Here is a 22,351-nt window from a genome sequence, read left to right as displayed (position 1 = left end):
GAGAGAGAGAGAGAGAGAGAGAGAGAGAGAGAGAGAGAGAGAGAGAGAGAGAGAGAGAGAGAGAGAGTGTGTGTGTGTGTGTTTGTCAAGTCCAAAATAAAAACGATAGAATTTTGAAACATTAAAAAATATGGGGGAGGTTGATAAGAGTCTGTTTGAAAAAGTTTGGAAAGGGACTAGAAAGGATTAGGAGGGGCTAGAGTTTGGGAGAGAAGAGAGTGCAAGCATCCTGATTGCTTGTACAGTGCCATGACTAGATTCCCTGGACCAGGGAGTCAGTGTAACACAAAGTAGATTGTCATAACTCGCTCCCTCATATGGAACCCAACAGAGAACTGGCAGTTAAGCTAATCCAAGAGAGAATCAAGCACCTTTGTATTTTGAAGTGGTCCTCCATGAGATTTCTCTTCCAGGCTCTGGGCTTCTTGGAGCCTCATGGGGAGTTATTGAATGCATATCTGATTTCCATTAAATGTCCTGCATATAATAAATTTTTGGTAATTACTTTTCTAAGAAAGTTTGGATGGGAGAGCATAACTGAAATCCATTGAACCAGATCACTGAACAGATATATTCATTAAATGCCTGCTTTAGCTAAAGCACAGTACTAGCTTTTAGAAGACAAACAAAAATTAAGGCATGGTTTCTAGTCTGGGGGAACTAAATTTATGCACAGAAGTAACTAATTATAGAGAAGAAGCATAACTATAAAGCAGAGAGGTACAAAGTTTTATAAGAGCTTTGAGGAGGAACAGATCATTTTTACCAAAAAGGGACAAGGAAGATGCGATGAAGGAGATCTGTGTCTTAAAAGATTTTAATAACAGCATGTCCAATATGTTTGTGGAATGTTCCAGTTTGATAAAAACATAGGCTAGGGAAAGGTAATAGGGAGAAACAAGATAGCAAAGGAAGTTTGGGTCTAAATGGGAGAGGCTGTTGATTTCCTGATTATGTATTTTATTTAGTAGCCTGCAATAAATCATTAATGACCTTCAGGTTATAGGGTAAAATGATTATGTCATTTGAATTTGAAAACTGTTAATATTTAAAATTGAACTAAGTCTTTCGCATTAGGACTTTAGGGCCAAATGAGATCATGGTGAAAAATATTTTTAAAAACTTTACTATGTCAGTGACTTTTATTATTAACTAAGTTTTTTTCAAATTCCATTTTCAGTAACACTGAGTGCTTCTCATGTAATAAACCAGTAGAGGTTTTTGGAGGAGAGACAGATGCTAAATTTTGTTTTTGATGTGTTTGAAATGCCAATGGGACATCCAGGTGGAGATTCTGGCAGGCAGTTGGTAATGTGAGTCTCAAGCTCAGGGGAGAGAAGGGGATTTGTTGGGTCCTTTTGGCAATTCCCTGTATACAAATAAGTACAAATATGTTATGTATCCACTAAACTGTGAGTCATCTAGGATTATTAATCAGTACGCATTTATTAAGTACCATCTATGTACCAGACACTATGTTTAACCCTGAGAATATAAAAACAAAAATGAAACAAGTTCTCATTTTTGAATTTTCAAGAAACCTCCATTACTTGGAGAAACAAGAATAATGCCTCAGGCAGTTAGAAGACTTTAAAGATTGCATGTAACTGAGTTTCAGTTTGTTCTGTAAAGAAAATAAGCATTTTGGGACAATAAAGAAAGGAAAACTGAGAACTAGAATAGTCAGGGATGACATTAATACACAAGATTTGAGCTGAACTTTAGTGAATGGGAATAGTTTAGAGGTGGGGACCAGAAGGCATTTCTGTTAGAGGTGGAAGTAGCATGACCAAAACTTTGGAAGTAGTAAAGAATGATTATTTTGGAGGACATTGCAAATGAGACCAGCAACTCAGGTTTAATAAGATTAGTTACATCATAGGGGACCTTGAAAACCACATGTAAGAATTTAGACTTGTAGTCTAAGCAACATTATAGAGAATATTGACAATTCCTTAAGAAGGACCAAAAAAAGGTCAGTGATATGATGAAATTTGTATTTGGGGAAGAGTAGTTTGACTGAAGTATATAGGATGGATTGGAAGAAATAGGGACTGGATTCAAGTTAACTAGCTGAAGGTTATACTATCCTAAGTGTGAAGTCAGGACAGCTGAGTGTAGTGGCAATGATAAAGAATTTGGTTTTATTCATAGAATTGTAATGAGCAAAAGATGAAATGACTATGGAAACAAAGATTTGAACTTCTAGGCATATCAGTTAATTAAGCAATGTATTTCCCAACAAATTAGAAGGCCTCTTCTTGGCTTGGGGCTGGATTCCGAATACATTAGAAACAATTAAGGGGCAACTAGGTGGCACAATGGTTAGAGAGCCAGATCTGGAGACAGGAGGTCTTAGGTTCATATCTGATCCCAGATACTTTTTAACTTTGTGACTCCAGGTAAGTCATTTAACCCCAGTTGCCTAGCCTTTGCCGCATTTGTCTTCAAACTAATTCTAAGATAAAAGGTAAGGGTTTAAAAAGAAAAACGGAAAGGAAACTGCACCTCCAGAATTGAGTCCCAAGCTGGAGTCATTGTGGTTCGCTCAGTTTTCACAATTAACCACTTGCTGTACTAATCCCCTCAATTTTCTTACAGATACTTAAATATTCCTTAGATCTTATGTAGATTAACCCACAGACTTCTACATTTAAGGAAACATATCCAGAGAGTCTGTGACTTGTCAGATCTCTATGTGGCAGAGGCATGGGTTAAGTCCAGGCTTCTTATCTCCTGCTGTAACATTTTGCTATCTCCTTTTAAGTTTGAAATGACATTGGGGGGAATCTGAGTAGAACTGCCAGAGGCATCTACAAATCCAAATTCTTAGAACTGGGAAGATCTCTGAAATCAACAATCACAATTTCTCACCAGGCACAGGAATCCATGACAGATGATCCTCTAGTGCCACTTCCAGTTCTAGGGGAAATCATGGCAATAGATTAGCTGAGGGGATTTGGGGAGAGAGAGAGAGAGAGACAGAGACAGAGACAGAGACAGAGAGACAGACAGACACTACTGGGCATTGGTAAGTGTCCTTCCAACAGCAAAGGAAATTAAGAAGACTTGCTAAGAAACTTGCTTTGTTTTTATCTTTAGAACCATTTGTTCTGGCTACAGAACACGAGCCCTGCCTCTGAACGAGTGAGTGCAATCATTTGGGAAGGTAATGAATGTAAAAAAATGGATATGTCTGTTTTGGAAATCAGTGGCATCATCATGAGTAGGGTAAGTTTTTATTTTGGTGGTTGTTTTTTTAATCTTGAAACAGTTCTCACATGTTCCACTTTATGGGTACCATTTTTTATTTTGAAACACTCTTGTATCTGGTGTAGAGAAAATGAGTTTTCAAAATACTTAAATATTCTTTTTCTATTCTGTGGGGTTTGGAGGGGAAAGATATTTCTCAGTGCTTTGTACCCTTCCTCTACCCCTAGTCCCTTGGGGAAATCTTAATTTGTCACCAACAAGGACATGGGCAAAAGAGGTTTTTGCTTCCAGAAGAGGAGGGATGCTGGTGTTTGTAATGTGTTTTCCCTTATCCATTGTATATGAACAACAAGTGTTGTTATTCTTTATGTTAATTGTCATATTTAAACCTAATTAAGGAGAAAAGTTTAAAATCTTAAATCAATGGATTTATTCTAGCATTTCCCCAATTGGTCTTTGGAGCCCTCATGTTCTGTGTCAAGTAAATAGGAGTTTATGATAATTTTGGTATTAATGATGTTTTCCCTTGTTAAATATGAAATTTTATATAAAATGCTTCCATTGCTAGTCCTACTTTCATAGTTGGTTGAGGGGTGACTGGATTCTTGAAGACTTTTTCGGCAGAGTATATAAGTTCTGTTCTTTTTAGGATAAAAGATTTTCAAGAATAGACCCAGCTATAGATTTTATTATCCAATAAATTAAGCTATGTATAGGAAGGTCTATAAAAAGAAAATTGGAGTCCAAGGGATGAAATGTATTTTTGGCCATAGAAACCCATGGTTAAAACATGGAAGCTTGTGTTCTGTGCCTGTGGAGAGATTATCTATGCCTGTGAAACTAGAAATCTTTTGAATTATTAATACGACATCAATTTTTTATTTTTTGTTTGAAAAAAATTGGCACAATTTCCTTTATTTTATGTCAAAATTTCCCCAACCCTCCTTTTTCCCATATTTGATGACTCCAGATCCAGTGTTGAATGTCAGTGGGTTTGGTCAGTACCCCATTAGACTTGAATAAAATTGAGATTGGGTCTGTAATTTCCTAGAGAACTTCCGAGTGAGAAAACTCTCTCTGCTGAAGAAAGCCAGCATGGTCTCATTAAAGGCTTCAAGTTGCCTCTGGGCTCTGGAGTCACATGCTTTGTCCTGCTCAGAGTCATATAGCCAGAATGTGTTAGAGGCGAGATTTGGTCCTAGGTTTTCTTAGTGCCAAGGCAGCTCTCCCTATATCAGAAGACCTCTCTAGAGCTTTTTAAAAGGAAAAAATAGATAGCAAAAATAAGCCACACTTAGGGTTAAGACAGCCCTAAATTTAGTTGAGGTGGAGTAGGGGAACCTCTGTAATATATAAGGCCTTATGCAATCTGACTTGGGCTTAGCTTTATTCCATACTTGTCTCTCATAAAGTCAATATTCCAGCCAAACTCGATTACTGGCAATTGGGAAATTCATCTCCCACCTCTGTGGGTTTACAGGAGCTTACCCCTGTGCTTAGAAAGCACTTCCTTATCTCTGGTTCTTCTAGTTCTTGACTGCTTCTTGGACAAGCTCGGTGAATCAGTCACTGATCCCCCAGGTATTTCTCTTTCCCTCAGTTTACCTTGTAGTATGCTTCCATTATCTGTGTGTATCTGCCATAGGATGTAAAGCTCCTTGAGTGAAGGAACTGTTTCCCTTTTTCCTTTTATCTGTAACACATAATATGTAAGTGCTTAATAGATGTTTATTCGAATAAAAATGCCCCCCACCCCTGCCAGATAGGACCAGCAGTGTGTGTGAAGCCTCAGAATGTTCCATGGCCAAATCCATTTATGGAAAGCAGGGCTAATACAGTACAATTTTTACAAAAATAATTTTTGATAAACATGACCTTTGTAAATCCTTTCTTCTTTGATGGTGATTTTTCATCACTCCCCAGGTTAATGCATATCAGCAGGGTGCAGGTTACCAGATGCTGGGAAATATCGTAACTATTGGGTTAGCATTTTTTCCATTCTTACATCGACTCTTCCATGAAAAGAATATGGACCAAATACGATCCATCTCGACTAATGAGGTTCTGACTCTCTTTTGTGGGGCACCACCTTCGGTAGCGATCATCATTTTGTCAGCAGTCAATTTTCTTGAGCGCTTGTGTCTAACCTGGATGTTCTTTTTTATGATGTGTGTGGCAGAGAGGACATACAAACAGGTCAGTGGGCAAATGATTAAGTCTTCCTATCTTGTTGCAGTGGGCACCGCTATCTTCATTTTTCCTCTGTCCAAAAATTAACATTTCTGAAGCACCTTCATTACTGTGACAAAACCCATACATGTGCAGTTATTTAAGAATGCAGGATAACAACAAAAGGGATTTCTACTGTAAATCAGAAAAAAAATGACTTGGGTTTTAGACATTTATCATTTTATTTACAGCGTATTCAGTGATGTGCATATTTTTTCAGCTGCGTAAACAAGAGTTCTTCCTAGCCATGGAAAAGAATGTTTCTTTCACATTATCATATGATTCTCATGGCATTTTTTTTAAAACTAGGAGAATCTTTCATTAAATTATACAACTTAGTCCTGAACATTTTCTTGGTGAAGTTCTGAAAAATTTTTTTTATTGGAATGAATTTATCATGTATGTATAAAGTTAACTAGAGGAATCAAGGATACTCTTCTGTCCACAGCTTTTTGTAAAGTAAGCTTTTTGTGTATCAGAACAGAGTTTAAAAACATATTCTGTTCCTATCGAACTGGGCTCTTCAACTTTACAAGAGTAAATATTCCTTACTTCGCTGCTGTCTTTTTTTCTGAACACTTTAATGTCCTGAAGCACAGAACTAGTTCCCTATCCTATTATTAGATAATGAAGCAGAATGAGATTAATTAACTCTCTGAAAGTGAAAACTGGGTCTTAATGGTAAAGCCAGAAGTTGAATTTCTAAGTCTAGTAGAGAGAGCACTTGGGGCTGCCCCATAGGGAGCTGCTCCATGTTTGGGGCAAAGGGAAAGTCGGTCTTCTCTGATCACCCCTCATGAGAAATGGCGATCACTTATGTCTTTCTCTCTTTTCATTTTTGAATAATAATTTTATTGATACTTTTTGATACTTTTCCAGCAAACACCTACTCAGCTCTCCCCTCACCAAATACAATCCCCCTACAAAATACTTTCCCCCCCAAATAATTAAGCAAAGCCTCCTTTAGTGGCAATTGCATCTAGTTGTATATATCACTTAGAATGTGTTTTGCAGTGCTAATTTCTTGTAGATTCTGTCATTTATCATAGTGTGAACTGAGTAAAATTTTGTTGTTTCTTTTTTCTTTCCTGGGGGGAATTAGTTGTAACAAGAAGCTGATGGATATTATATTGTTTTTCTTTTCCCTAGCGATTTTTATTTGCAAAACTCTTTAGTCATATTACCTCTGCCAGGAAAGCTAGAAAATATGAAATCCCCCATTTCAGGCTCAAAAAGGTGGAGAACATTAAGATATGGCTATCACTGCGTTCTTACTTAAAGGTAAATTTTATTGTAATGTTACATAGAGTGACTTAGAATTTACATATATCTAACAGCAGTTTTCCACCAAACTATAGTTTGGTACATTGCACATATTTATTTTGGGGGAAATCAGCTTGGTATGTTGGTTTATTGACTGAAGACCTGGTTTAAGTCCTGGCTCTTCCATTAACTTTCTCCTTGCCCTTGGGCAAGCTTCTTAACCTGTCTGAAAATCAGTTTCCTAATCTGAAAAATGAAGGAATCAGACTAATAATCTTAAAGGTTTCTTCTAGGCCTAAATTTATGATCCCATCCTCTTTTGTGCCTCAGTTTTCTTTTCTCAGAAATGGGCACAATAAACTTTGGTCTTCCTACCTCACAGGGTTGTTATGAAGAAAGCACTTTGTAGACTTTTAAAGTGTTGTGGCAGTGTTCATTAATTATCATACAGGCTTTTTCTGGCTATCAGCTGAGAAATGACTTCATGGCTGGCAACAGGAAGGTGTTATTACTCACCTTTATGAATGAACTTAGATAAGATAAAAGAAAAGCTTATTTTTTAGTGCTGGAGTAGTACTATGATTTTCATTTGCTTCTGGGACATACTTAAGCATGTCTCATTGAATAAATTCCTCCTTATTTAGAACAGGGACAGATTCTAGAAGGATTAAGATCTATTTCTCTTCTAAATAAAACTGTAACTTTGAATTGGGGATTTGGAGATGTCTCTTTATCCTTCAGTTCCTATATCAGTAACTTATCATACTTAGAAACTTTTAGCTTTTAAAAGCAAAATTTCAGAATACAAAATTTCAGTATATTAATTGCTTTAAGCTGGTGAAGTTACTAGATTGCTGTCATTTGTTTTTTGTATTATCAAGAAGTAAACATTTTAAGTGTTCTGGTCTGTGTCAATATACCTTATCTCCTTTTACAGAGACGGGGTCCACAGCGCTCAGTCGATGTGGTTGTGTCATCAGTATTCTTACTGACACTTTCGATTGCTTTTATTTGCTGTGCCCAGGTAAGAATTTCATAGAAGAAATGAAAATGTTATTGTACGTTGTTTATTGTTAAAATCCTAGATTTGACCTCTGTATCATCTTAGCTGTTTTCATTTTAAGGTTTGTTACATCTAAAAAGTGACTTTGAATTTCTGTTACTGTTTTTGAGTCCTTTGTAATCTGAAATTAAGAATTTTAAGATCTCTTATTTATCCATTGAGATGTCGTGGATGGAGAACTGATCTTGTAATCAAGAAGACTTGGCTTCCAGTGTAGCCTCTAACTTGTACTACTTTATACTAGCTGTGTGAGCCTGGACAAGTCACTTTAACTTCTTAGTACCCAAGCACTTAGTTGTAGGACAGTTGCTGATCTGCACTGGTAGAGAGAATTTTCTCACTGGCAATTGTTTTCTGCATCAGGGAAAACGTTAGTCTTATCCAGAAACAATTATAGAGATAGTTAGTAGAATGTCTAGGAAAGGCAGGGGGAATCACAGAGTCACTATGACTTCATCAAAAGTCTAGGGGGCAGCTGGGAAGCTCAGTGGATTGAGAGTCAGGCCTAGAGACGGGAGGTCCTAGGTTCAAATCCAACCTCAGACACTTCCCAGCTGTGTGACCCTGGGCAAGTCACTTGACCCCCATTGCCCACCCTTACCACTCTTCCACCTCTGAGCCAATACACAGAAGTTAAGGGTTTAAAAAAAATTTTTTTTAAAAGTTTATAATGCCAGGCTGACCTCATTTCATTTTTTGAAAGGGTTATTAGATTGGTGGATCAGAAAAATGGCAAGCAACAAACATTTTATTAAGGGTTTCCTATGTACCAGGCACTGTGCTAAGCACAGAGAATACAAAGGAAAGAAATCTTCTGCCATTGAACTGCTCACAGTCTAGTGGATATAATTATTGACATTTTAACAAAAGGCATGACAAAGCCATGTTATATTTGTATGATCTCTTAATGGTCATGTGATGATTAAAATTATTCCAGAGGCTAGTTTTTTCGGTAAGAATATCAATATTGATTAGGCTAGGATAACCAACAAATTAATAGGCCAGGGATCTCTCAGTGATCAAAGACCAGGAAGTTCTTTTGGGCAAATCTAGAAATACAGTTTGGGAGCTCATCATTCAGCCCTAGGACATCCAAGACATATCTGATTGGTGAAGAGTTAATGAGGAGGTTGTCCAATAAGATTCTCAACCCCTCCCCACCCTCACAGGTAATGGAGTCATGTAGACAGGAAAAGCCTTTGTCAATTAACCAGATTTTATTGGGGTGGGGGGAGAGGATTCCTAGGAGTTCCTAAGAACAAAGGAAACCCAAAAGCAGACTGATGGGAGTTTCTAATCCAGGGCCTTGACATAGGAATCACACAGAATATAAATAATAAATTCTCTCAGCCAAATCTAATGGCCTTTTCTCATTTCTCCTCCTTGACGTTTCTGTAGCATTTGAAATTGTTCATCACTTTCTCCTATCTGGCTTTTCAGGACACTGTTCTCTCTCTTGATTCTCCTCCTACCTATGACCACAGTTTAGTTTCCTTTACTCAGTCTTCATGCTTGTCAGTCAATTGTGCTAAGCACTTATCACACCCACTTTTCTCATTTCCCAATATGCTATCTCCCTTGGACATCTTACCAGGTACAGTTACCACCTTGATGTAGCTAGCTTCCAGATCTAAATATCCTACCCTAGTCATTCTCCTGAGCTGCAATCCCATATCATACCTTTTGGGCACCTTGAACTGGCTGTTCCATAAGCATTTCAAACTTAATGTGTCCAAAATAACTTATCTTTCTTACCAAACCTACCCCTCTCTCAAGGACATCCTCCCCGTCCCATTCTCCCAGGTGTTATAGCCTTGGCATCATCAACAACTCCTCCCCCTCACTCATCCTCCATAGCCAGTCCATTTCCCCCTTCTTCCCAAACATCTCCTCTCTGCTCACATACTTGCCCCTTTAGTCTAGGACCCCTTCGCTTGCACTGGACCTCAAGCTCCTCCCTGCTCTAATCCATCCTCCTCTCTGCTGTCCAAGGAATTGTCCTAAAACACAGGCCCAACCCTCTCACCCCCTGCTCAGTGAATTAAGGACTGAGGACGCAGGAGCCTCCCAGAGGCAGGGCCATAGGCGTAGAAAACCCTTGTTCCTTTGGGGGCATCAACCCTTTTGCTTTGTACAGTTCTTATCTGCTTATCCTTTGCACAGTTGTTAGTACAAGTGGGAAATAGGCTCATTTGAAGACTGTTGTTAACCTGAACTGCTATGATTTTAAAATCTTTGTGTGTTGTTTCTGTAGGTTCTCCAAGGCCATAAAACCTTTCTGGATGATGCTTATAATTGGGAATTCCTGATTTGGGAGACAGCCCTGTTGCTCTTCTTATTGCGTCTCGCCTCACTGGGGTCCGAAACCAATAAGAAGTACAGTAATATTTCAGTACTGCTCACGGAGCAGGTAATACATGGTACTCGGCTTATCTGGCTTATAGTCCTGGGCTGTGTTTTAGGGGTGAAGCCACTGCTTTTAATCTCTGTTATCATGTCAAGTCTCATTCAATGCAACAAATATTTGTTAGGCACCTACTATTTTCTAGACCCTGGGCAGACAGAGACAACAACTAGGCAGGAGGAGTAAGTCGAGAGAGAGAGAGAAGGAAAGAGAGAGAGAAAGAGAGGGAAAGATGAAGAGGGAGAGAGGGAGAGGGAGAGAATAAGAATGAATTCTAAAAAGGTTTGGGGGAGGAGTAACCCCTGAGGGGCAGAGATCTGGGCCATGAGAGAGATGAGTAGCTGGAGATACCAAGTTCAGAGAGGAGCCTGCAGTCCAGGTTGGCTGCAACACAGTGCACAAAGGCAGGTAGCATATATATGAAATAAGGCTGGAAAGAGAAATGGAAAAGGTTGTGGAAGGCCTTTAATGCTAAGTGAAGGAATTTTTAATTTTATCTTATAGACAACGAGTGGTCACAGTCCTGATGGGTTTTTCAGTCCAGTCATTAGAGGAGGGTTGTATTTTAGCCTTCTAAAGGGTTAGACAGGAGAGGGGACACTGGAAACAGATGGATTTAGAGGCTCTAATGGGACTAATTTAGAAGCTGATGATGGTTCAGGCAAGAGATGATGAGGACCTGAGCGAGGAGCCTGCGGCTGAGGTTGAAGAGAAGGAATGGAACAGATGAGATGTAGTAGAGGCAGGAGCAACAAGATGGTAGAGTTTGAGGAGGGGGAAGAGTCACAGATGAGTGAGGGCCCAAAGCTGGACGGCCTGAAGGAATGTATCCTCAGGACACAAGCAGGTGGTCAGGAGAGGCAGGAGAGAGGTTGAGCAAGCTCCGGAGAGATGAGAGCTGACTAGGTGGATTGGGAGTTAGTGACAAAGAGCAGGGAGAGGTCCTGGGGTCATCCGTATGGAGGGTGCAGGAGAGAGACGGCATCTTCTAGCAAAGCGGAGAGGGAGTCCAGTCAGGAGGAAGCCCCAACAGGAGAGGGCCGGGGTCGGGGGGCTGGGCAAGGAGCCCCCAAAGCTTCAGGAAAGGCAGCTAGATCAGTGCTCAGGAGGTCTGGGTAACTGCGAGGAGCGCTTCTCTTGTGTGCTGGAGTCAAAGCCAGGCTGCAGGTGACTGAGGCCTGAGGGCCAGGACAGCTGGGGTTGTAGACATCCTTCCTAGAAGCTGAGCAGGACTGAGGGAGTCATAAAATGCAGATAAAAGGGGTTTTTGCCTGGCTGTCAGTCCTAAAAGTATACAGAAAGAAATAGAGAGTGACCAGTACATCTTGTGAATGTCTCCGATTTCAAATACTCAGTGCGAATAAATGTAATATGTTAAGTGAGATTTTGAGGAATTTGTTAGGTATCAATTTCCAGTGCTTAGCCCAGCCCCTGGTGTGTAGTAGGCGCTTAATAAATGCGTGTTGATTGGTTGAGTATATAGAGGTTTGTTGTTTGTTTGTTTTTAATTTAAGGTTCCTATTTAAAGTTCAATTGAAATCAGTAGTATAACTCATTTGAGTTGTATGAATGAGGATATATAGTAGAGATTATGTTCCTAGACGTTAAATAATAGAATATGACTTTGTTTGGTTCCCAGAATAACAACTCATGAATATTATTCTGTTACTCTGTTCATCAGCTTTGTTGTCATTGATGCCGTAGCTTCACTGATAAATAAAAAATACCCTTTATTGTCTAGGTAGCTTCCCTCCCAAAAGGCAGGATTGGCACTTAGTAGCTCTATAGGAATTGCTGCTAAAAGCATCCACATGTTTTTCACCTCAAACCCTTTCAGAGAGCATGCTAGTTTCTCTAATGAGCAACATTTGATTAGGATATTTACTCAGTTTCTTATTCTTTCTTTAGATTAACTTATATCTCAAGATGGAAAAGAAGCCAAATAAAAAAGAACAGCTCACCCTGGTGAACAACGTGCTAAAGCTGTCAACCAAATTACTAAAAGTGAGTGTTGCCTCTTGCTTCCATTAACCCAGATCCAGTGAGCGTGCCCTGGGGAAGTTCACAGGACGCCGGGAAACCTGTGGCACCTCTGAGCCAATATGACACGGTCACCTGAGGGACGTGGATTTTGTCACTCCTGGATTTTGCCGGAAGTGGGTGTTAGAGAGCACGAGGGGCCAGGGAAAGGCGCTTCCTTCCAAGGAACCTGCAAACTTTGAATCCAGTCCAGCACATACTGATTAAGTGCTTGCAGTCTTCTCCTCCCCTGGGACTTCCCTCAAGCATGGGTCTCCCTCCCTCCTCACTTTAGAACATAAACTCCTTAAAGGCTGGCCCTGTTTTCACTTTCACTTGTACTTGTATCCCCAGCACTTAGCACGGTGTTAGGCACCCATCCAATGTACATTGCTGTTCTTCTAGCCACTGGGGATAAAGAACAAAGCCAAACCATTCCTGCTGCCAAGGAGCTCATGTTGTACCAGGAATACAACTTTTTTTTTTTTAAACCCTCACTTTCCACCTTAGAATCAATACTGTGCATTGGTTCTAAGAGAGAAGAGTGGTAAGGGCTAGGCTAGTGATTCCCAAACTTTTTTGGCCTACCACCCCCTTTCCAGAAAAAATATTACTTAGCGCCCTGGAAATTATGAAACTATTTATTGAACTCAGAATAGAATGTAATTCAAAAAAAAGTGTGGCCATCACTGCTCCCCTGAATCGCTGCAGCACCCACCAGGGGGCAGTAGTGCCCACTTTGGGAATCACTGGGCTAGTCAGTGGTGGTTAAGTGACTCACCCAGAGTCACACAGCTAGATTTGAACCTAGGACCTCCTATCTCTAGACTTAGCTCTCAGTCCACTGAGCCTCCCCCCCCCCACCCCCATATAACTTTTTAAAAGTTAATTGTTGGCAGAGTAACAGGAAGAAAAAGTACAATGAACTTCCTCCTGTCTCTGTCCCCCCAATAAAATTTCCTCCAAACTCATCTAAAAAGTGCACCAGACTCAATCCTGATAGGGAAATGCAAGAAAAAGTCACAAGTCCTTTTTCTAGCCCAGGTCAGCATAGGAAGAAGTTGTAGGCCCTGAGGACGATGTCTGACCAAGAGCCTTGCAAAGCCCTCCAGTGCATGGAGAGCAGGACACAGTCCCAGACCCATGCCTGGGCACCCAGCTTCCTACAGGTGCCAGTTGGCAGCTTTGTCACTCTCCAGTTCTGAGCCACAGATCCAGGGCTTGGAGGGAGGGCAGTGGTGACTGACTTTAGCATTCCAAGAGAAGGTATGATGACAGGCCCTGGGCAGGGAACTGAGAGGGGAGCAAGTGGAAAAGCAGGCCTTGGCTGAGGGGCTCAGACCCTAGGAGCAGAGTGGAGTCTCAGGTCAGACTTCTGGCCCAGACCGCAGATGAATGACGGGGCAGGAATCCCAGACCAAAGGGAAGCTTGTTGTTCTGGCACTCAGAACAAACAGAACTTCCCAGATGGCTGATAGAGGCTATGTCCAGAAGCAGTCTAGTGTGTCATTCAGACCCAAGCCTAGGTCAGGAACTCAGACCAGAGCAGGGGTGACAGTTTTGCCCAGATTTTTTTTTAACCCTTGCCTTCTATCTTAGAATCAATACTATGCACTGGTTCCAAGGCAGAAGAGTAATAAGGGCTAGGCAGTGGGAGTTGAGCCACATAACTTAAGGGACACACAGCTAGAAGTGTTTGAGGTCAGATTTGAACCCAGCACCTCTTGCCTCTGGGCCTGACTCTCAATCCTCTGAGCCTCCTAGCTGACCCTTTGCCCAATAGATTTTTTCCCCTACATTTTGGGAGGACTAAAAGCTTGCTGGTCCCCAACTGAGCTGCCTCTGAAATCCTGGACTAATGTCACACTATATTAAGAAAACAGAAGCAGAACTAGCCCAGCCCTTCCCTCCAGACACCCCAATTTGAAGTATGATTTAGGGGCTGGAAGAGTGAGCAAATGTAAGAGGAATTATTGTAATGGGCACTCAAGACAGAATGAAAACAAATCAGAGTGCACAGAAAAAGAAAAGGATTCTGAAACATCCACAAGCAGAGCCTCAATAGAGAACAGCTGGGCACACATAGAGTTCACATTCTTGGAAGAGATGAAGTGAAGGTTAAGAAAAGGTTTAAAATGTTTTCATGAATAAAAGGAGAGCACTTGAGGGAAAAAATTAAAAAAGAAATAAGAACTGTGAAAGAAGGAATTGGAAAGGGAATTAACAGTTTTCCAAAAGAAATACAAAACTTTGCTGAAGCAACAAACTCTCTGAAAATTAAAACAGATCAAATAGAAGCCAGTTAACTACATGAGCCAATAAGATATATTAAGACAGAATTAAAAGACTGAAAGTGTAAAGGAATCATTGTAAAAATAACAGATCTGGAACACAGATGAAAGAGAAAAAAATTTAAAGTAATTGGACTCTCTAAAAGCCATGTCCAAAAAGAGCCTGACATCATATTTCAAGAAATATTAAAGTTTCCCTGATCTCCTAGAATAGAAGGCAATGTAGAAATAGAATCCACTAATCGCCTCCTGAAAGAAATCCAAAATGGAAACTCCCAGGAACATTATAGCTAAGTCCACAGCTTCTGCAGCAAAAAAAAGGACTGCAAACAAGAAGCCACATACAGTCAGAATCATACACAATATAGCAGCCATCACTATGAAGGAATGGAGAGCCTGGCATATGATACTGCAAAAGGCAAAGGATAGAGCTTACAGCAAAGAGTAATTTACTTAACAAAACTGAGTATAACACTGTTGGAGGAAAATGAATCTTTAATGAAAGAGGGAACTTCCAAGAATTCTGATGACAAAAGCAGAGCTACAGAGAAACAAGTATAAACATGAAAGTGAAGAGAGACATCGAGAGGTTACCAATAAAAAAATAGTCAAGGAATAAAGTATAAATTGCTTACATTCTCATATAGGAAGGTGATCAGTGTGTCCCCTCTGAATCCTATTCATAATTAAGGCCCATAAAAGGAGTAAGTAGAAAGCCTGGGAGTGGTTCAGATGTCTCAATTTTAAAAAAGCATAATGGTAAGAGCTGGAGAAGAATACACTGTAAGGGCAAGGTAAAGGAAGGTAGGTTGGGGAAAATTATCTCTCATTAATTAGGGGGTGGTGACAGAGGACTGTGTGTGTAATAGAAAGGGATAAGAAAGCAGCTGAATTTTTGGAATCTTATTCTCACCTGACTTCACCAAAGAGGGGGAAAATATACACACACAGAGCTGGGTACAGAAACATTTCACGTAACAGGAAAGTAGGAGTGAAAGCGGAAAAAGGAGGAAATTAAAAAGGATACATTAAGGAAGAGATTAGTCCTAAGCATAACAAAATGTAAGGATGTTCAAAAGTATAACTCTATTTGGGATAGTAAAGAATGGGAATCTGAAGATATACCTATCAGTTGGGGAATACAAGTTCTGGTATATGAATGTAATGGAATTCTATAAGACTATAAGATATGAAGAAGAAGATGGTTTCAGAGAAACCTGAGAAAGGCTTGTATGAACTGATACAGAGTGAAGTGAACAGAACCAGGAGAACCATTTATACATTGAATGAATTGGGAGCTCTGGTTAATTTAATGACTCACCACAATTTCAGAGGACTAATAAATGACGAAATATATTGCTCACTTCCTGATAGGAGAGATTCAAAATGATGTGTGTTTGTATGTGTGCATATATAGATATGTGTGTACTGTACACATACACATGTGTGTTATATGAACATATATAATCTGCTTGATTATACATGTTTACAACAGTTTGTTTTTCTTTCATCCTCAATGGAGGGAAAGAGAGAGGAGGGTAAAAAGTTTTCCCAATTGGAAAAAACAAAATTCAGTTTTAAAAGTTAATTGTTTATTGATATCTGATGGTGTAATCCCTTTAATTTCCTTCTTATCTTCCACCCAGAGAACAATCCTTTATAACAAAATAATAAAAATAAAAAATGAATAAAGCCGACTAGGACCTCAAGTCCTGTAGTATGTCATGCTCCAGGTTCATAGTTGGACTCTTCTTACTAGCTAACCTTCCCTTTGCAAAGGAGGGAAATTGCCTCCCAGATTGGCTGAACCAGTTAATAGACTCCAGTAGCAATGCCTTGGAGATATTTGATACAGATTATTTCTGCCCCATTCGATGACTTCTCTTTTTATCCTAGTTTCATTGATTGTTGTCAGTACAAAAGCTTTTCAGTTACATGTAGTTGAAATCATGTTTTATCATCTGTCATTGCTTCTCTTATTGAGTTAAAAATTCTGCCTGTAAGCACGGTTTGAGAAGTACCTAATCTGGTTCTCCTGTAATTTTTTTGTGGCATAATCTAATTTAATATTCAGGTTGCATATGCATTTTGAAATTATTAGTAACGTGGCCTAAGATATTGTGCTAAACCTAATTTCTTCCAAATTGGTTTCAGTTTTCCCTGCAGTTCTTGTCAAATAGGAAGTTCTTCTGCAAGTAATTTATGGTCTTGGGTTGATTGAATGGCATATTGAGTTCAGTCAATTTAGATTTATCCTTATCTCTTGTGTCGTACTGTACAACTTTTATATTTTAACTAGTACTAAACAGTTTTCATTATTGCTACTTTTAGAGTATAATTTGAGATCTGGAAATGTCATTCCCACTTTATTCCTCCTCCTTTTCTCGAGAATTTAAAACTATTTTATTCTTCCAAATGAATTTTGTTATCTTGTCTAGTTCTATAAAGGGATACAGTATTAATTACACAAATACAGTAGTATTTGAGGAGAGAGAGAACATTTACAGATAGGGGAATCAGGAAATGCTTTTTTATGGGAGGAAGCATATGAGCTGAACTTTGAAAGAAAATTGGCATGTTACAAGACATAAGGGAAGGGGGAAGGTGTTCATCCCAGGGCTCCATATGAGTTGTACAAAGGCACAAAGGTAGAAGATGGGAAGCCAGTTTGGCTGGAATGTGGACTGGTCAATAAATCCAGCAGGAAGGCTGGAGCAAGCCTAGAAATCAGCTTTAAGTACCAAACCAAGGAATTTTTAACAGTGAACCTCAGAGTTATGGAACTGGGAAGTGAGATGGATAGACTTGAGAAGCTTATTGTGGCATTTGAATGGAGGTTGGCTTGGAGACAAGATTGGAAGCCAGAAGGTCAGTTTGGAGACTACATTAGTAGTCAAAGGGAGAGATAACGAGGTCTGAACTAGGGGGTTGACCTGGTAAGTGAGGAGGAAACAGTCGTAAGAGATATCATGGAGGGAGAATTGGCGTGACTTGATAGAAGATTTGAGGGAAAAGGAAGAATTCCTTGAAGATATTGAAATTGCAGCCATGGGTATATCCAAAGGATAGCAGTGTCTTTGACAGAAATGAAAAGCTGGGAGACATGGGGAATGATGAATTCTCTTTTGGATATGTTAAGTTTAAGAGGCAAATGGGGCACCCTGCTGGAGATATCCAGAAAGTTGGATATCAAGACATATCTGAACAGATAAATCCGCAGCTTATAAGAAGGATTAGGTATGGATGCATAGATATGGAAATCATTTGTAGAGAGATGATAATTAGATCTTTGGCAGCCAAGGAAGTCACTGAGAGGGTATCAAGGCAAAAGGACCCTAATGCTAGTGGCCCATGGATGATGACTAAGTGAAGATGACTGAGGAAAAGAACCAGGAGAGAACAGTCACCAAAAGCCAGGGAGGGGAGACTTCAGGAGAAGAAGGTAATTGGTGTCAGAAGCTGCACAAAGATCAAGAAGGAAGAAAGTTGAGGAAAGACTATTGGATTCAGCACATAAGGATCTTGTGGAGAGGTCCAAAACCAAATTGCAGAAGGTTAAAAATTGAGTAGGAGGAGAGGATGTATGGCAAGGAAATTTTTCTGGAAAGTGAAAAGTTGGAGAAGCAAATGGGCAAATAACTTTCTGTATGTAAATTGTTCTTTCTAAGCTAGGTGATAATCAGACCCTGCATGGCCTTTCCCAGATGACAGTGCCAGGAAATCAGGGGAGGTCTGATCACCTTATCCCCCCATCTACCTCTCCCCTTCCTCATCACCACTTCTATTCTCGTCTGCATATGAGCCCCTCTGCCCCTTGAAGATGGACAGCGGGTGAATCTGAACTTGAGATGCTGGGAGTGGGAGAGTTGAGGACGTGAAGAAAAAAGGGGGACAGATGGGAATGTAGTCAGAACCCAACCCCTCTTCCTCCTCTCAAGGAGGCTTGGGCCATGGGAAAGGACTTGGCTTAAGTCAAGCCTGATATTCTTTTGTAGGGGATTCTCATCCCTCCCAGCCCCCTCTACTTCAGACCTTTACTTTGTCCCAAAGAGAAGTCCTTGATGGTAGTCATTTTTCTTGGAAGGGAATTAGACCCATGTATTCCCCTCTTCCTTGAACCCAAGCACTCAGCTCAATTCCAAGAGAGTGTCTAAGATTAGAGCATCCTGCAGTCTGTCCCCACAACCAATCCCGCTGTAACCTCGCCTGCGCTTGTGTGAGAGGGATTTAGACTGCTGGAACTGAGGCTGCTTGCTGAGGGAAGACACCTGGTTCTCTGGACCATGAGTTCTTAACATGCTTTGGGTCATGGACCACTTTTGACAGTTTGCTCAAGCCTGGGAAGTCCTCACAATAATGTTTCTTTCCTTTAAAAAAAAAACCATAATTGAAGGAAACACTCCATTTCAGAGGTTAGTGAAAATGAAGATAGAATTTCTTCTCATCCCAAATTCTATCCATGAATCTCTCCATGGTCCCCAGGTTTAGAACTCCTGCCCTAGAGCCTGGCCCAGAGCCAGAAGCTGCACTGCTGGCAGCCCTCTGGTGGTCAGTTCATTCACGGGTGGTTTGGTGTTATTACCTTTACTCTGTCTTTATCCTTTAGCCTGAAGAAGAGAAGGCGGTTTATGCAACCCAACTGGGAAAAGTAGGCGATTCTATTCATTCTAAACTTTTGCTAGGTAGTTCCTAACACTGTTCGTTCTGGACTCTTTCAGTGGGCCGAATCCGAGCCTTCAAGTAGATGCCCTCGGATGGCGTCTTTCGAATGCCTAATGTCTGATCATTTCCATTTCAGGAATTGGACACACCATTTAGACTCTATGGCCTGACCATGAATCCCCTAATCTACAATATAACTCGAGTAGTTATTCTTTCAGCCGTCTCAGGGGTTATAAGTGATCTCCTAGGATTTAACATAAGAGTAAGTATGAGTGTCATTGTCCCCCATTTATGTTGGCCTCTTTTGAGGCTGTTTCTTTACTTATCAAAACACTTTCTAAGAATCGCTTCTCTTTATACATTTCTGTGTAATGGGAGTAGTAGCGAGCCCTATGAAAGAATTGTTTGCCCTTGTTGGCAGAAGAGGATGAAGGCTTTTTGGTTCTCGTCCCTTATTTTTCATTGTCTATATAACTTGCTAAATATAACTGGATCAGTCTATTTCATTCCTTTCCTATTTTTAAAAATAGCTAAATTAGAAGGCACAACCAAGTTTCAGGATTTCATTTTGGTTTAACAGGATGGAATGATAATATCTTATTTCTGTGCCATTTTAAAGTTTATCAGTTGCTTTTTTGTTACAACAGCCCTTCCGGGAATAGTGTAGGAATTGGATGCAGCTGGATTTTTCAGTTAGCCAGAGCTTTGGGTTGAGTCAGGAATACCTGAGTTCAAATCTTGCCTTAGACATTTACTAGATACTGTGTGACCCTGGGCAAGTCATTTAGCCTCTATTTACCTTGATCCAGTGGAGAAGGAAATGGCAACCCTCTCCAGCATCTTTGCCAAGAAAATCCATATGTGGTCATGGAGACACAAACTGAACAACAACAATAATACAGTCATTGCAATCCTCCTTTTATAGGTGAGCAAATCAAGATTTTGAGAAGTTAAATAATTTACCCAAGATCACATAACTAGTAAGTAGCAAAACCTACACATGAACCCAGATTTGATTCTCCATCCAAGACTCTCTCTCAGACAACAGTGCAAATGCTGAGCGACTAAAACAGAAATGAATAAATAGGGACGTTGTCAATAATTGATACTCACAGGTCTCACTAGGCACTTTCCCCAGGATATTGCAAGCTCATAATCCCAGAGTTCATTTCTTTGTCCATATACCAAACAAACAAGACTTCTCTAGTTAATTGTCATGTAGATGTGCCTTCCCATCACTGACTGAATGACCTCGAAGCTTATTTTTCATAGCTGAAATCATTTTGGTGGTTGTTTTCTTTCCTTAGTTGTGGAAAATTAAGCCATGAGCTGAGTGGTGTATTTGGACCATAAACTCTTGCTGGTGTCAGTACTTAACCTTTTGACGGACAACTACAGAAACGAGCGAGACAGCATATCATTTTCTTGCGTGCAGAGGTGCTCTCACCTATGGCAGATCCGTGAATGATGTTTTCCTGGGAATCAAGAGTTGGCACACAACCGTGTATATACTAAAGACTTCATTTTTACAACTTTGAAACAATGTAAAGAGTTAGAAAACTAATGCTGATGCTGTGTTACCATAATACACCAAATAATTTCCTAGGCTGGGAAATATATTCTGGGCATTTCAATGCTTTGACAGTTACGTTTGGAGGAAGTAGACTTGAAATGACTGGCAAATGCCCAAACTTGGAAACCCATTTGCTTTCCTAAAAGAATGTAAATTCATTTCTCTTCCATTATGCTCTACGGAATTGGAGATTTCCATTTTGTAGCAAAGAGAGAACAAATTGAAACTATTTTAGGTTGAATCCAATAAAAGAACCTTCTTGGAAATTTCTAGCTTGGCCTTTTCTATAAAAACAAACCAAAAAACCCTGACATTTTTAACTACAGGTTTCCGGTACACTGTGAAAGACTGAGCTCCTACTATGCCTACAAAACTAACCCTAATGACCATAGTGGCTGTTGTTGAAGTAGTGAAACATCGAGTAGTACTTTTTCATTCATATCCTTCACAGGAAACATGGGCTTAGTCTAAAATCTCGGAGCATTAGCAATGTTTCTGGGAGTGTGTGAGTCAGTGAGGCATGGCAGCTAATGAATCGAGTCCAATGGCCGCTATTTCGGGTCTTCATCACTTGCCTACACCTAGGATCTCTTGTGTTCCTGAACTTTGTAGTATCTCCTGGGGCAAAAGAGTGAAAGAAGAACGGACGGATCGCAGGCTCTCGCCTCAGCCCCTTCAGTTGTGTGTATGGCGACCCTCCTGATAGGGAGGGTGGATTGATGGGGCAGAGAGACGGGTTATTGGATATGATCCATGTGGGAATTGGCCTTGCACGACTAGACTTGTCACCAGGGATTTGTTTTATTTGTCTCCTTTATTTTAAAATTGAGGGTGGGAGAGAGTGAAAATAAATGTTAACTGAGAAACAAAGAAGAGATTCCGGCTGCCGCCGCCGCCACCACACATGGCCATGTTCACTGCCACCACGCCATTCCTTCCCAGTGTGACACCCCAGAAATTGCAAAAGATCATGGAGGACAGAAGAGGGAACCACAGGACTAACGAAGGGCAAATGTTATACTGATTTTTCATAAAAGGGAAGAGAATGCAGTCTGAAAAAAAATGAAGTTGACTGATTCTTGGTAAAATTCTAGAATGTCTTATTAATGAGATGGTTAGGAAATGGTAATCCCAAAGAATCAGGATATCCTTATCAAAAATAGGTCATTGCAGAACAATCTCATTTCCTTTCATTGACAGGCTACTAGACTAGTATTTCAGGGGAATACTGTAGGGAAAATATTCTTGGATTTTGGTCAAGCATTTTTGGTCAAGCATTTGCCAACCCAATCGTGATGTATAAAGTGCCTTCTGTGTGCCCTGTATGGTGCTACAGTCTTGGGACACAACAAAGTTTATCCCCTTGACAAACTTTTAGTTTACTGGGGAAAACACATACACAGATTTGGTGAATAGAAAATATACAGGTTAGGAAATGGACCTAGGGAACCCTGAAGTGGGGAAACCTCCTCACCCAGAAGCACCTAAGGGGCACCATCGTTCACAGTGCTGGACCTGGAGGAAGGAAGACCTGTGTTTGCTTAAGTCTTAATTTCTAACTTATTTTCTAACTCATTTTCTAATTCTATTTCTCTTTCCAACTGAATTTCTAACTCATTTTCCTCATCTGTAAA

At 40.2% G+C, this 22,351-nt stretch overlaps 1 protein-coding gene across 4 annotated transcripts in view; it reads left to right on the top strand.

Moving 5' to 3' along the window:
- The window catches only part of PHTF1 (putative homeodomain transcription factor 1), a 50,105-nt gene extending 29,134 nt beyond the window's left edge, over positions 1-20,971 (top strand). For all 4 annotated transcript variants that reach the window (XM_044672370.1, XM_044672369.1, XM_044672367.1 and 1 more), the window contains 8 exons: positions 3,103-3,231; positions 5,137-5,409; positions 6,592-6,723; positions 7,643-7,729; positions 10,023-10,178; positions 12,081-12,176; positions 19,281-19,406; positions 20,452-20,971. In XM_044672370.1, the coding sequence (XP_044528305.1) occupies positions 3,103-3,231; positions 5,137-5,409; positions 6,592-6,723; positions 7,643-7,729; positions 10,023-10,178; positions 12,081-12,176; positions 19,281-19,406; positions 20,452-20,472 (1,020 nt within the window). In that variant the 3' untranslated portion in view covers positions 20,473-20,971. The remainder of the gene's footprint in view (positions 1-3,102; positions 3,232-5,136; positions 5,410-6,591; positions 6,724-7,642; positions 7,730-10,022; positions 10,179-12,080; positions 12,177-19,280; positions 19,407-20,451) is intronic.
- Positions 20,972-22,351: the final 1,380 nt, after the last annotated feature.

The sequence above is a fragment of the Gracilinanus agilis genome, chromosome 4 (assembly GCF_016433145.1).
Source record: "Gracilinanus agilis isolate LMUSP501 chromosome 4, AgileGrace, whole genome shotgun sequence".
Taxonomy (NCBI): Eukaryota; Metazoa; Chordata; class Mammalia; order Didelphimorphia; family Didelphidae; genus Gracilinanus; species Gracilinanus agilis.
Note: the sequence above shows the minus strand (reverse complement) of the source record. Positions and strands in the feature narration are given on the sequence as shown.